This window comes from Lynx canadensis, chromosome X (genome assembly GCF_007474595.2).
Source record: "Lynx canadensis isolate LIC74 chromosome X, mLynCan4.pri.v2, whole genome shotgun sequence".
NCBI classification, from domain to species: domain Eukaryota; kingdom Metazoa; phylum Chordata; class Mammalia; order Carnivora; family Felidae; genus Lynx; species Lynx canadensis.
In genome coordinates, this window is record NC_044321.2 from 86,239,529 (window position 1) to 86,255,049 (window position 15,521).

A 15,521-nucleotide genomic window follows, 5' to 3' on the forward strand; every position below is an offset into this window, starting at 1 on the left:
CACAGAGTAGGTGGCCAGCAATAACTATGATGCCTATCATCCTCTATCTAGGGAAATACACCTTACCACAGGTATTAGGTAAATGCTCTGCGGAGTCAGGGAGCCAACAAGAGTGCAGGGAATGTCTAGCTCTTTCCTATTCCTCCAGCCTCCTCTTACACCATACTTGCTGACCTCCCTCCACTTCTCCGACCCCCGCACTCCAGCCACCCTGGCTTAGTACTTGCCACGGCCCTTCAAACGACAGGGATGACTACAGTGTTTGGCACATAGTAGGCACTAAATAAATACCATTTTGAAGGAAGGAAAGAAGGAAAAACAGAAGGAGAGACAGAAAGATAGAAAGGAGTCGTTTCAGAAAAATATTCACTGAAGTGGGCCTTAAGGGAAGAATAATATGTCCATCTGCAGAGACAGGAGGAAAGCAGGGGATGAGAAAAGAAGGGTGTTTCAAACAGAAGGAAAAGCAGGAGGAGTGACTATGCATGGCATGTTGAGCCAACATCAAAAGTATAACTGTGATCTAAACATCAGTTCTAGAACAATAACAGCAGATGGAATCAAATGGGTAGGCAGGGCCAGATGATGATGTGTATAGAGAGCTTTCACAAACGTTGGAGTGGTACGACATATTTGTGTTTTAGAATAAGGCTTTTGCTTGCAGAGAGGATGGATATCAGGAAAGAAGGTAGGAGGCAGCGGAAGACTGAAACCAGAACAGTCAGGTCTGTTGTAGGAGTCCAGATAAGAGACGATAAAATGCCTGAATTAGAGAGACAGCACCGTATAGTGGGTTTTAACCCAAATGCTGCCATTCCCTGGATGTGTGATCTTGGATAAATCAGTTAATCCCTCTGGGCTGAAAATATTTGCCCTGTATATTTCACAGGGTCACTGTGAGCAGCTAATAAAATAATATTGAGAAAATACTTTGTAAACTTAAAGCACTAGAAATTATATGTCACTTTTAATGTGGTAGAAGAGGGAAAAAGAGATAAGGGGGACAACTGAGAAACAGAGCCAATCTTCCAGACATACAGTCTGTGGATGAGAGAGTCTACTTTGACATCTCCCTTTTTCTCACCTTGTCATGTATCACTTGTCAAAATTGGGGAATCCTTTTTTAGTTTTCCCTCAAGAATAAAAGAAATCAAGAATGCCTACAGGGGGGACAGAAGGGGAATTCAGCATATATGTTGTGAATGGTAATCTCACATATGTTATTTCTTCTAATCACACAGCACTCTCGAGAGGAAGATGTCATTATGCAACTTTTACTGATGACAAAACTGAGTCTCAGAAAGGTAAGTTGAGTTGCCCTAAGTCCCACAGCTAGGAACTGTTAGAGGACAGAGGCAGAATTCAAACACAAGTCTGATTCCAGAGTCTTTTCTCTTCAATGTTACACTATTGAAAAAGATTGCTATTTTGCCATGAAAGCAATTGTTATTAGAGTTAACACTAGTAACTGTTAAGGTAGACAAGGAAAAGGCAGTTGTTGCAGGCCATTAGGAATAAATCTGCTTACTCGTTTGAAAGTCACTTGTTGATCACCCACTATATGGTTGGCGGTATCCTGGACATTGTATATACAAGGCTGAACAGGGCAACACAGACAAGTAAGCACAGGACTTTCACGACTACATGGCAAGGGCTACAAGGAGGCCCAAAGAATCTTGGAATCTGGGGGCAAGGAAGAAGACTTTCTTTCTGAAGAGGTCTGGGATGGTTTCATAGAAAACATAACATTTTATCTGAGTATTAAAGATTGAGCAGGAGTTCCCTAGGTAGAGGAGAAAGTGTAAATAATGGAGCAAGACATTCCAAGTAAGGAGAACAACATGTGTAAAAGCAAAGAGATAGGAAAGAACCTAAGGTAGTTTGGAAATAGAGAGTTCAGTCTGAATGAAGTGTAATGTACACTATGAGCTAGAGAAGGAGGGTTGGCAAGAAAAAAACCACACAGACATGAGGCTAGAATGGTAGTTGGGGCCAGATAATGAAGGCCCTTAAATGTGCTAATCTAGGGAGTATGTATTTTAATACTGCAAGAAACGAGAAACCAACAAAGGTTTGAAATGAGGAGATAACGTAATTGTATTTGCTGTTAGTAAAATAACTCTGGTGGCAGTGCAGAGATTAGAATGAAGTCAGGAGGTAGAAAAACTAGTTAAGAGGCTACTGATACATGATGATGAGATTTGTAACCAATAGAATATGAATGGAATAGCTAGATTCTACAGATTTTTGGTAAAACTAATGGAGCTTGGTGAGAAGGATGGAGATAATGGGAGTTAGTGGCTGATTCTATAGTTTCTTGCTTGAAACTGGGTAAATAGTGATATTTCACAAAGATAGAAAAGAGAGAGAACAGCAGGTTGGAGTGTCATGGAAAGGATTGGAAAACAGTTTCATTTTTGGATACATTGTGCTGGAGCAATAGAAAATAATAATAGCTGGCATTGGTTGAGTGCTCTAGGCACTGTTTTAAGAGTTTTGTATGTATCAACGAATTGATATCCAAGTACAAGGGCTTACTAGGTAATTGGAAATATAGGTTTGGAACTCAAAAGACATGTCTAAGTTGGAAATATAAATTGATAGTCATCAATGTATAGGAGTCATAGTTAAAACTGTTGACGCAAGAAGAAGGCAAAGGATAAAATGCTGAGGAAAAAAAGCACCATTTTAGGACCAGAGAGTAATGAAGATTATAAGCTCTATGACAGCAAAGATCAGATCAGACTTGTTCATCACTGTGTCATCCGAGCCTGACATACTATTTAGAATATAGTGCTTGCTCAGTAAAAAATGTTGAATGAATCAAATAAAAATATCTGAGAAGTACAAGGATAAATAATGAGACATAGTGTCTTGAAAGTTAAAAAAGTAAAGGTAGTTTCAGAATGATTTGAAAATGCCCAACACTACAGTAGAGAGATCAGACTTGTGGTTGCCAGAGGCAGAGGATGGGGGGAAGGAGAATTGGAAGAAGGTGTTCAAAAGGTATAAACTTCCAGTTTTAAGGTAAATAAGTATTAGGGATGTAATGTACACACGATGACTACAGCTAACATTGCTGTATGGTATATAGGAAAGATGTTAAGAGAATAATTCCTGAGAGTTTTCATCACAAGGAGAAAAACTTTTTCCCCTTTTTTCTTTTTATTGTATCTATATGGGAAGATGTATGTTTGCTAAACCTATTGTGATAATCTTTTCACAATACATATAAATCAAACCATCATGCTGTATGACTTAAATTTATACAGTGATGTATGCCAGTTATTTCTCAATAAAACTGGAGGAAAACCCAATAGATAAGTCAGATAGAATGGGGACTGAAAAGAATCCACTGGGCTCGGTAGTTGGGCAGCTATTAGTAACTTGAAAGACAGCAATTTTGGTGGCGTAGCCTCAGTCTAGATTGTAATAGGCTTAGAGGTAAATGGTTGTGGAAGAACAGTAAACAATAACCAGAAGTTTGGTGGTAATATGACTGAGAAGGTTAGAGTGATGGAGAAAAATAAAGCTATGTTTTTAATTATTTTTTTTATAATGGAGGACACATTATAGTAGAACAGAAAAGAAATCCTAGGAGAGGGAATAATTAAAGATGGTAAGAGAGTGGATAATTGCTCTTAGCTAATTTTCCCATCACTGTTTTCCTTTGAGCATGTTTATCAGGTCTTTTATGTACATTTAATCAGATTTTAAAACAAATTAGAGCCCTATGATCTACTTCACTGGGACATATAGTCAGCTTAAAAGGACTTGATAGTTTAATATAACATGGCACTTTCCTAATATGTTTTTTCTATATGTGTATGTTCTGTCATCCATACAGAATAGGACAAGTCTATACTCCAAGCATGGTGGTGAAATTATGGAACTATTCACATAATTGAGGCAAGTAAAAATTAATACATATTGACAATTGATATTGATCTATTTGTTTCATTCTTTAAAAATTTATATTCAATTTATGAAACTAAAAAAAAAACAGTTCACCCATTTCTCCCATCCCCTACTCCCTGCCTCTTGCAATCACCAATCTGTTCTCTATATCTATGAGCTTGGTTTTTCTTTTTTTAGATTTCACATATAAGATTGATTATATGGTATTTGTCTCTCTCTGTGTGACTTATTTCACTTAGCATAATGTCCTTGAGGTCCATCCATGTTTTGGCAAATGGCAAAATTTCATTCTTTTTTGGGTTAATAATATTCCATTGTGTGTGGGTGTGTAGCAAATTCTTTATCCATTCATCTATCAATGAATAATTAAGTTGTTTGCATGTCTTGGCTATTGTAAATAATGTTGCAATGAATATGGGGGTGTGTATATCTCTTCAAATTGTTTTTTCTGTTTGTTTGTTTTCTTTGAATAAATACCCAGAAGTAGAATTGTTGGATCACATGGTAGCTCTATTTTTAATTTTTTGAGGAACTTCCATACTGTTTTCCATAGTGGTCCCACCAATTTACATTCCTACTAACAGTGCATAAGGTTTTCTTTTCTCCACACCTTCACCAACACCTGTTATCACTGTCTTTTTGATGCTAGCTATTCCAGCATGTGTGAAGTGATATCTCACTGTGGTTTTGATATGCATTTCTCTGAAAATTAATGATATTGAACACATTTTAATGTACTTGTTGGCTATCTGTATGTCTTTTTTGGAAAAATGTCTATTTAGATCCTCTGCTCATTTTTAATAGGTCTGCTTTTTTTCTTGCTATTGAGTTGTATGAATTCTTTGTATATTTTAGATATTAGCCTGTTACAAGATATATGATTTGTAATTATTTTCTCCCTTCCAGTAGATTGCCTCTTCATTTTGTTGATGGCTTCTTTTTCTATGCAGAAGCTTTTTTGTTTGATGTAGTGCCACTTATTTATTTTTGGTATCCAGTTCAATCATCTCTAAGACCTATGTAAAAGAGCTTATTGCCTATGTTTTCTTCTAAGAGTTTAATGGTTTGGGGTCCTATATTTAAGTGTTTAATGCATGTTGAATTAATTTTTGTTTATGGTCTAAGCTAGTGATCCAGTTTCATTGTTTTGCATGTGGCTGTCCAATTTTTCCAACACTATTTATTGAAGAGACTGTCCTTTCCCCATTCTTGGCTCCTTTGTCACAAATTAATTGACCATATATACATGAGTTTATTTCTGGGCTTTCTGTTTTCTTCCATTGTTCTATGTGTTTTTATGCCAATACCATACTGTTTTGATTACTATAGCTCTGTAATATAGTTTGAAATCAGGGAGTGTGATGCCTCCAGCTTTCTTCTTCTTTCTCAAGATTGCTTTGACTATTTGAGATCTTTCATGGTTCCATACAAATTTTAGAATTGTTTGCTCTATTTCTGTGAAAGATATCACAAGAATTTTGATAGGTATTGCACTGAATCTGTGTGTGTTGCTTGAGTAGTATGCACATTTAAACAATATTAATTTTTGTCTATCCATGAACACAGAATATGTTTTCATTTATTTGTGTCTCCTTCAATTTCTTTCATTAATGTCTTACACTTTTCACTGTACAGGTGTTTCACCTTCTTGGTAAACTCATTCGCTGGTATTTTATTATTTTTGATACACTTGTACATGGCATTGTTTTCTTATTTTCTCTTTCTGACAGTTCTTTAATAGTGTAAAGAAATACAACAGATTTTTTAGTGTATTAATTTTGTATCCTGCAATTTTACTGAATTTATTAGTTCTAACATTTTTTTGATGGAATATTTAGGGGTTTCTATAACAATATCATGTCATCTACAAAAAGTGACAATTTCTTCCTCTCCAGTTTGGATGCCTTTATTTCTTTTTTGCTTAATTGCTCTGGCTAGGGCTTACAATATGATGTTGAATTATTTCATTCTTATATTAAGGAAGTAACTAGGGAAACAGCATATTTTGCTCCTGTGATCTGGCTGGATTATAAGATTCTAGTATATAAGGGCATATTTACTGGGGACTCCATGATATGCCTAAAATCTAACAGATTATTTGTATTCGTAGTCAATACAAATGCCCTCATGCCTGAACAAGCCTTAGAAAGTGACAATTTGTTTATTCTAAAATCCAATTGCATAACCAGGGTTTCTTTTTGTAATGTCATAGATTATTTTGGCAGTCTAGTGAAGCTTATGGACTCCTTTTCAGAATAATATTTTTAAATGTATTTGGGGTGCCTGGGTGGCTCAGTCGGTTAAGCGTCCGACTTCAGCTCAGGTCATGATCTCACTCACGGTTTGTGGGTTCAAGTCCTGCATGGGGCTCTGTGCTGGCAGCTCAGTGCCTGGAGCCTGCTTCAGATTCTGTGTCTCCCTCTCTCCCTGTCCCTCCTCAACTCATGCTCTGTCTCTCTCGCTCTCAAAAATGAATAAACATTAAAAAATTTTTAATATATTCAATAAAGCACATGGGATTACAGTGGAAACCAATTCTATTGAAATACAATCATCAATAAATATAATAAAACAAATTTGTGATATGGAATTATATATGTTTCTTTAGTAACACGTTAAATACTAATATCTAATTCCCCTCCTCTCCTGTCTTGAAATGTTTGTTTTTGATCTGTCAATAATGTAGCCACATTATCAGTTATGTGTTATCCATTCATGTAGTCATTTGAAGATTCCCTTGATGATGTACTCATACATATGTATCAGTATCCCCAGTCATCCCAAGAGATATATTCTAGGTGTACACACACATATACATGTTATATATTGTGATTATTCATAACTATCTGATATAGGTTATTTGCTAGCAAGTATAGCAAAAGACTACTTTAAATTTTCATGCTGAGAAAATGAAAAGACCAACCATCATCCACAGATTGGGAGAAAATATTTGCAAATTATATGTATGGCAAAGGACATGTATCCAGAATATACAAAGAACTCTTACAACTTAATAATAAGAAGACAACCCAATTTTAAAATGGAAAAATATTTAAATAAACATAAATATAAATTTTTCATATGACCCAGCAAATCTATTCCTACATATCTACTCAAGAAGAGTAAATTGTATGTCCACACAAAGATTTGCATGTTAATATTCATAACAGCATTATTCATAATAGCCAAAAACTGGAAAGAGCCCAATGTCTATTAACTGGTGAATGTATAAGCAAAATGGGGTATATCCATAATGAAATACCAATATTAAATGCCAATATCAATAGAGTAAAACACTGATACACGCTACAACATGAATGAGCTTCAAAAACACTATGCTAAGTGAAAGATGCCAAACAAAAGATTACATATTATATGATTCTGTTTATATGAAAAGACCCAGAAAAGAAAAACATATAGAGATAAAAAAGTAGATTCATGCTTGCTTGGGGTTAGGGGTGGGAATGGGGATATGACTGGATATGAAGGATCTTACAAAGTGATGAAAATGTTCTAAAACTGGGTATGGTGATAGTTGCACAACTTGGCAAATTTACTAAAAATCATTGAATTGTATACATAAAATGGGTGAATTTATGGTTACAACTTTAAGGAAAGAAGTTTGTATTTCAATCACACCTTGATTTGAATGTGGCTAAAGGCATTTTGCCTATGCTCTTTGCAGAAGGGAATAGCCAGACGTATATTTTCTCCCCTTTGCATCTTCTCCACCCAAATGATTCTCATTAGGCTTTGACTTCAAATATATTTGCTTGTATTAGAGCTACCCATGAAAGCAGATTTAGGGTAAAGTGGGATGAAAAAATAAGGACCCTGACTACTTTGGGCGCATATTTTAACTGCTGGTCATGTTGGCCTATTATGGCGAGACGTGAATCTTTGTAGTCTTTTCTTTAAAACGATGCAGGTACATGCAGATAATAATTTATCATTAGGTATCTTATCTTTTAAGGAATGTAATGACCACCATTGTCTGAGAAAGTGAAATCCTAGAAAGTTAGAGACTATGTTTAAATAAATCTTTGTGTGCTGTGCCTCAGGCACTTAATAACCAAAACTGATTATGGATATTCTGAAATCCTAGGCTCTATCTCATTCAGATAAATTGTGCCAATATTTCACCTCAATGAAGATCATCATTCTTTTAAAAGAAGTTTACAGAAACTCATTCTTTAATCCCAGGTTTTAACATTTAGCTTTCCATCCCTTTAAATAGCACTGCTTTATAAACAAAGAGAACTCAAAAGCACCTAAAAGACCCTATCTCAAATGCTCACCAATATTATGTTATTGGCAACTTAACTCTCACAGTGAACAAATTTTCTTATAGAGAACCACAACTTAGTTCCTTGTCAGCCTAGTTGTAAGTTATTTTTCATTAATGTTAGTCAAACAAGGTACAGAGAATGCAAAGATCTAAGACCACTTGAAAGGTGAAACATCACAAACCCAGAGGATAAACTGGACTTGAGAGGAGGAGATGAGTCCATCCAATATAGATGAGAATCCGGTACAAAGAGTAAAAACAAATAAGAAACTTGTCTTCAGAAAAGTCATCTTTTGAGAACTTATCTTGCGACTCTCCTTTTCTTATTTGCCATTTTCCACAAAATGAAAAAAAAATAGCTTTACACTGCCAAAGATATTATGCAGGAGTAAATAGCAGTGAAGGAAGCAGCTCTGGACATAAGCAAGGTTAAAAAAAATATTGTCAGTGTATCTCAAGGTTTAGTTTAGTCTTACCAGGGTCACTCACACTGACAGCAGGTGACACTGTAAAACAGTGACACAGAATCTAAAATCCACACACCAAAGCAGTGCTTGATTTTGGAGACATGCTTAAATACTTCTAAGAATTAAGGCATAATCCTTCAGTGACTTTTAAGGAGATCAAGTGATAAGATGCAGTGTTTGGGAAGTCTCCAGCTATCTAGAATGATTTGTTAATGCCTTTTCTCCCAAAGTACACTGAATACAATCAGCTAGAGTCTGAAAATAAAGATTTTGCTGGAGGGTATGCTGCCCAAGCATAACATTTTTACAAGTGGCAAGATTCCCAAATTGTTAACTAATCAAAACGTGGCATTTTCAATAAATGTAGTATTGAGTCTCAAGGTAACACATAAGTAAACTTGTGTACTGGAGGAATCAGATGGAGAAGTAGGCAGAACCCTAGATCAATACTTCTGTTTACAAAGTTTAGAATTTACTTATATAGGAGCTGATGTTCTGAGTTGGGGGCGGGGGGGGTCACAAGATGTTAAAAGTCAAGTATTCTGGCATCATTCTCTTTTCATAAGAGAAATCATTTCACTTCACTCTAATATTTTCTTAAAGATATATGCCAGGACAAAGTAATCCTTTTTCCTCCCATAAACTATTAGCCGATTTTATTGGGTTGCATTAAGTATGGCTCTATAAATAGTATTTAAAAACATTTTAAGTATTAAAAATACAGCCAATCATTTTAAATTGTCAAAACCTACAAAGTAAATATTTGGAATATATATTAATCTGTCATCTACATAGTGTGTAACTTTGGCTATTAACAGTTTATTAAGTAGAGCAGTGATATAGTAGTCAATAGTTGGAACAACTTCATATTTGAACTTAACAGCTAACTTTATTTCTGCCAGCATAAACAGCTACTGAGCATCTCTGATTATTTGGGTCATTCCACCTTTGGTAAATTATCCTAGTAATTACATTTGAGGTCTCTCCACTTTCTGGGATCCATTAAACTTTTCTTGACCAGATGTCTACAGAAATTCCTCTGCCTGCAGTTCCTAGCTGATTTGATGGATGATATCTAAACAGCCTATAAAATGTTAACTTTTAGATTTTTTTTTCTATTCTAAACACTAACTTTTAACTTTTTGATGACACAGAAAACCAGTGGAAGGAAACATCAGACAGAAATTGAACACCATTAGTGGTATTAGTTCAGTTCAGGTAGTTAAAGAATCCAGATGTTGTCATCTGGTACTGTCAAAGGACTCACAAGCAAATACTTAAGCTTAACTTCCATAATTTTCAGGACACTTTCAATTCCCACTCCTTGTGCTCTCCTCCCACTCTCAAACCTGTGTGCCAATTCATGTTCTTGTAGAGCAGGGAAAATTACATTTGTTCCTCCTTGGAGATAGATGCAGAGAAAGGCATCAGATGTCACTCCTTAAGTCGTCTGGGAACAGGCTGGGAAACGTGTGCCTCTTGTGTCTTCTACTTTTATTTTCTCAACCCGCTACGAAGTTTTGGGACAGAAAGATGCCTGAGTCCCAAAGGCATACGTGTGACACTGCGCTATTCCTCTCTAAGAACCCCATTAACTCCCACTAGAAACGAGAGTGATGTGAACTCTGCTTAGCAGTGCAACCTTCTGTAACCCCCTAACACAAACACAAGAGGAATGGAGAGGGGATCAAGGGAGGAAGAGGGAAAGGGGTCAGGAGAAGAGACTCACCGCTCTGGCCAGTTCCTCGGTCAGGCACAACGTAACCAGGAGCAGCCACAACCTGAAACAGGAGGAACGGTGAGTAACATGGGCTCTCTAGGCTCCGGGGTCCTATGTCTGTCCATAGCCCCCGACCCTTTCTTGCTGCCTGCCCCCACTTTCTCTGCAATGACATAAGTACAACTACAGTCCTGGCCCGGCAAAGTAGCTCAAAGTGGAAAAGAGGGAGGGGAGCTCGGGGCAGCAACAGCTCACCCAGGGTGCATGCTTGCGGCTCCTCCGGAGCTGGGTCCCGGGAGACTGCTAAGCGGCTCCACAGCCCAGGCTCATCAGGGCTCCGCTGATGCTCGGCGGCTGCTTCCTTATTCGGGAGGACGGGCTTGGGGGGAGAACTGACTCACTTCGGAAGAAACTAAATTCAGCTTCTAGATAAGACGTGCCCCAAAGGGAAACAGTCAGCGGTGCCCGCTACAACTTGCCGCACTCAAAAGATAGTTCCATACACCAGGAGAGGAAGGAATGGAGGGGAAAGGGGCGGGGCTGTCTGTTGTCAATCATCCCCCCCTACCTTGGGCAGCCGGGCGTCTTTCTCACTTTCAGGCACCTCTGTACATAACATTCCCACGCATCAGCATAGTTTTCATGCACAGGCCCATAGAGACCTATAAGACTAAGATCTAAGCAGCTATGCAGCATACACTTCCATAAACCACTGTTAACAATTACACATAAATAGATTTAGGGCACAGGACTGACTTCTACAAATGGGCCCCAAACTGCACTTGCACACTTGGCCCAAATGCATACAACACTCATTCTAATTGATTGTATATACTAAGCTCTAATTGATTGTATACTAAGCTCTTGGGGGTGGCAGTGGTGGTGGTTTCTGGGGTTGGAAATCTAGCCAAAGTGGAGTAGAACCTAAGGATGAGAGGGCCCCCATGAATAGGTCCAAAGCCTTGAAAGACTCCCAAGTGACAGATTCTAGGGTCTGAGATAACAGAAATGTTCTGAAGAATTCTTGGGCAAATCTCTGAAAGATCTTCCCAGGAGTCCACACAAAGTATTTTCTGGGCCTGTTGGTACTTTAACCAATCTGTAGATCAGGATTACGAAAGTAATGTTCAAGTCTACTTTATTTGGGAAACATCAGTGCAAATGCCATTAACTCTATATAAACGTTTCCAATTGGTGTTTGTGTTACTTTTAAAGGCAGCTGCAAGAAAGTTATTTAATTCCCTGTACTAAATCCTTCTGAAACACAACCGCAATGAGAATCAATACCTTTTATGTTGGTTCAATATAAAAGGTAAAAATTATGGCATTTAGCGATGCAGTTAAATAAAAATATATGACTATATTACAATAACATCCAACCATATGATAATTACTAATATCTCCTGAATGCGCCTCAATCTTAGATGTATATAACACGCATAAAGTCTTCACATACATGTATGTTCATTTTCTTAATTCTTCGGTTATAAGAATATATTTAATAATGTAAATATACTTATATAGTTCTAATATTTTCACATAGTCTGTTGTATGTAGAAACTGTCTTGCGAGCAGGTGTAAGGCAAAGAGCACCAGCAGCCCTGGGAGCGGCGACCAAAATTTCTTTCTAACCATTAACAATAAAAGGCACACTTCCTCCAAGATCCATCCGCGAAAAAAAATAGTCCCAGCTAAGGTCTACTTGTAATTGGCTTTGGGGATCTCACGAATGAGAGTGGGACTGGGCAGGGAAGAGTAATGCCAACGGAAGGTGCAAGTGAACAAATAGAAAAGCTTCCCGGTTGGACTTACGGTGCTCGGTCAACTGGCCTGGAAGTTTCCCTCCCCCAAATAACTGAGCGTCACTCCCTCGCAGGTTGCTGGTGCAGGCTAAAGCCGGGGCGGAGTGATCCTCAAATTCCCCAGGGCTGGTGGGGAGGGGGCGGTGCGGGAGGAGAGAGGGAGGAAAGTAGAGCTGTGGGACCTGCGTGAAGAAAAAGTTTGCAAGTCGGGACAGAAGGGAAAAGTGCTCCCGAGAGATCGGCTTTGGGGAGGGGAGGGGGGAGGGAAGAAAAGGTTCTCCTTTTTTCCCCCCCAATTTAAAAAATTTATTTATTATTATTTTTTTTTTTTCACCCCCGCTCAACTCTTAAAAAGCTTTCGTCTCACCTAAGCCCACGGGCACAATTGGGACACCCTCGCTGTCCGTCTCCGACTCCAGCTCTCTCCCCATAAACCCTCAAGATTATGTCAGTTGGTCCGAGCTAGCCAGGGATCTCGTGCGGGTGCTGAAGGAGCTGCGGGAGCCGGAGAAGAATGCAACTGCGTGGAATCAGCCTGGCTGCCGGCTTGTTCTTACTGGCCCTCAGTCTTTGGGGGCAGCCTGCAGAGGCTGCGGTAAGTCCTTCGATCTACCTCCCCCCCTCCATGTACCCCCTCCCCTCCCCCCCCCCCGCCCCTGTCACCTCACTCTCCCGCAGAAGTTACTTTTTTGTCCCTTTACCTTCCTTTCTCCTCGGCCTTGGCTAGGGAATTCCAGTCTGCCCTTACTTGCTTAGGAAAACAAAAAGCAAACATTATTTACAACGCTGGTAACTCCAGCCTTCGTCAGCCCAGGGGGAGAGGTTTACGTTTAAAAATGGGGCTACTTGCTTTCCAGCAGCTAGCCCCTCGGGGGTCGGAGCGGGGCCGGGGTTGGGGGACGCCGGTGAACAGATCGCCAGGCTCTGGAGGGTATTTGAAACTTTTCCTCCCCACCCTGCGCCCTCGGGGGTTTCCCTGCCTGCCGGCTAACCTTTACACTAGTTGTGCCCAACCCACGCACTCTTTAAACTTGGGCTGTAGTATTAATATTTAGGCTTTTCCGAATCCAGCTGCCATCAAAGTGCTGAGCGCGCCCAGGAAGTGCTTCCCTTTTGCTCCTTCCTTAAGCAGCACGAATCTGCCTTCTCTGGCCAGGAAAGCCTCTGTAGAGACCTAGTTCCCCTTTTGACATTCTTATCGCGAAAGCTCAGGTAACACACCAGAGAAGAAGGAGATCCAGACGGATGGCCTTAGGCTTCAGGTCTTTTTTGCGTCTTTTTTTTTTTTTTAATTTTAAGTTTTGGGTTTCTGTTTGTTGTTTACTTAAAAAAAAACAAAAACAAAAACAAAAAAAACTAAGGCACCTAAACAAATGGAGAATTTGCCCATCACCTGTTTAAAGGAAAGGAATTCTCTTTTTCCCCCGGGAATAAGTGTTCTGGTTTAAAGCACAGTGAAGGAGGATGCTCATGTGAAATGACAGAGCGAAAAGTTCCACTTAGTTTTTAGGAATGGAGAATTAAAACCCCAGTATATCTCCTAGAAGGATCTCTGGGTAGTCCCACCCACTCTCTTTCTGGGGAAGAGGCAGATGTGAAGGAATGAATGGCTTTGTTAAAGAAGTGTTCTCCAGCCTGAAGCCATCATCCTTCATTTCACTTAACCTCTAAAGAATTAAGTATGTGAAAGATTATTTAAAAGTTATATTTGAGTGATCATTAATGTGAGAGAATGGCTTAGGCCTTCACGTGGTTGAGTGACTTGGCACTTTTTTATATATGCAGCTGCTATGTTAGGGCTTATCTGGGTCCACCTTTAAGTTAGCTGTCTGGTTTCTCTATACACTCAGCATACCTTACATTACATTGTCCTTCTTTTATCCTCCAGAAAATGTGTACTCAAGGTATGAAAACTAACTTTCATATTACTCCAAGCACAGCGTAATTATGATAGCAAATCTGCTGAAAAACCATGAATGTCAAGTATTTGTAACTACGTTTGTAATTTTGCCTCCAAAACAATTAGATGACTTAAAATTGCTTTTTGGATGCAGAGCATCTGAATGGGGTAAAGTTTTGCCACTCGATAGTGCTTATAGACCTTTAGATGAAACTACAATGGTGTTGTTGAAAATAGTTACCTTTAAAAACATCATGGTGCTTACTGCTTATGGCATTTGGCCAGGGGCAAAGATTTTGTGGATGTTTGATTAAATATTTCAAATTTTTTATGTGACATTGCTATTAGTAAATGTGTACCAGATACCAGTTGTGCAGGTATGTATAACAATACTATACATCAATTTGTATTAAATCAATTTATATTAAAAGTGAGATCTCTTTTTATGGTTGACAAAACTGGGGAGCAAGATTGTTTTCTTGCACTCTTTAACGGTTGAGTGTTCATGAAGTAGTTACAGAAGATACCATGCAGTTTTTTCCTTTTTCTTTCTATGTAATTTTAAAAGATCATTTTTGTATCCCATTTCTCTGTCATTAGGACACTGTGCCTGTAATAAAGCCAGGGGTTTGGTTTTTCTGCTTCACACATCAATATCCTAGTTAGATGAAATGTTTTAATCTCAAAGATCTGAATGGTATCTTCTCTCCATATTAGTGCAGGGATATTGGTGACCTTCTCCAGAGTAAACTGGATGGTACTGGGGCTGACTGATTATTGGCTGCAGTAGTCTAGTATTGGGACTTTTATATCAGGAAGACCATTGATAACTTAAATTGCTTTCATTTTTCATAGTTAAGTGATTTATCCCTGAAGTCATGCCAAATTGGGATATCACAAGTATGTGGAAGATTTTTTTTAAGTAGAGTGTTTATTAGGTGGAATAGAGTAACTTTTATGTTCTTACCTAGTAGTAAGAGAAAAAGGCAGGTTTAGATCGCAATGGTCATTTGTAGTGGTGAAAATAACATTTTTATGCAAAGGTAATTATACCTGTATTTATTCACTGTCAGTAGGATACACACTTAGATTTATGGATAGTGAGTTTTTTGTGCAGTAGATGGATAGGTTTCTCTAATTTAAACAGACCATCTCTCTTGTGACCAGTGGCAACAACTCATTAAGGGTGGTATTGTGGTTTGTGACCAGGAACAGTTTTTCCTGTGAAGTATGCTATGAATTAACTGCTCCATAGGAAGAATTTATTGACACTGTTACCGTAGCTTACATTTTTGAGTGTTTACTATGTGCCAAGCACTGTGCTAATATGGTAATGTACATTATCATATTTAATCTTCACAACAGACCTATGAGGTGTATATCATTGTTATCCCCACTTTACAGATCAAGAATCTATGGATCATAG

General features: G+C 38.4%; 2 protein-coding genes across 5 annotated transcripts in view; one reads left to right on the forward strand and one right to left on the reverse strand.

Annotated features, from left to right (window-relative positions):
• The window catches only part of COL4A6 (collagen type IV alpha 6 chain), a 318,514-nt gene extending 307,695 nt beyond the window's left edge, over window positions 1-10,819 (reverse strand). For 2 of the 3 annotated variants that reach the window (XM_030305618.1, XM_030305620.1), the window contains exons 1-2: window positions 10,649-10,819; window positions 10,403-10,454 (exon numbers count right to left, since the gene is read on the reverse strand). In XM_030305618.1, coding sequence (XP_030161478.1) covers window positions 10,403-10,454; window positions 10,649-10,659 — 63 coding nt within the window. In that variant the 5' untranslated portion in view covers window positions 10,660-10,819. The remainder of the gene's footprint in view (window positions 1-10,402; window positions 10,455-10,648) is intronic. The other variant, XM_030305619.1, reaches the window with a different exon arrangement.
• Window positions 10,820-12,349: 1,530 nt separating this feature from the next.
• Window positions 12,350-15,521, forward strand: part of COL4A5 (collagen type IV alpha 5 chain) — a 243,941-nt gene continuing 240,769 nt past the window's right edge. For both annotated transcript variants that reach the window (XM_030305778.1, XM_030305781.1), the window contains exon 1: window positions 12,350-12,790. In XM_030305778.1, coding sequence (XP_030161638.1) covers window positions 12,710-12,790 — 81 coding nt within the window. In that variant the 5' untranslated portion in view covers window positions 12,350-12,709. The remainder of the gene's footprint in view (window positions 12,791-15,521) is intronic.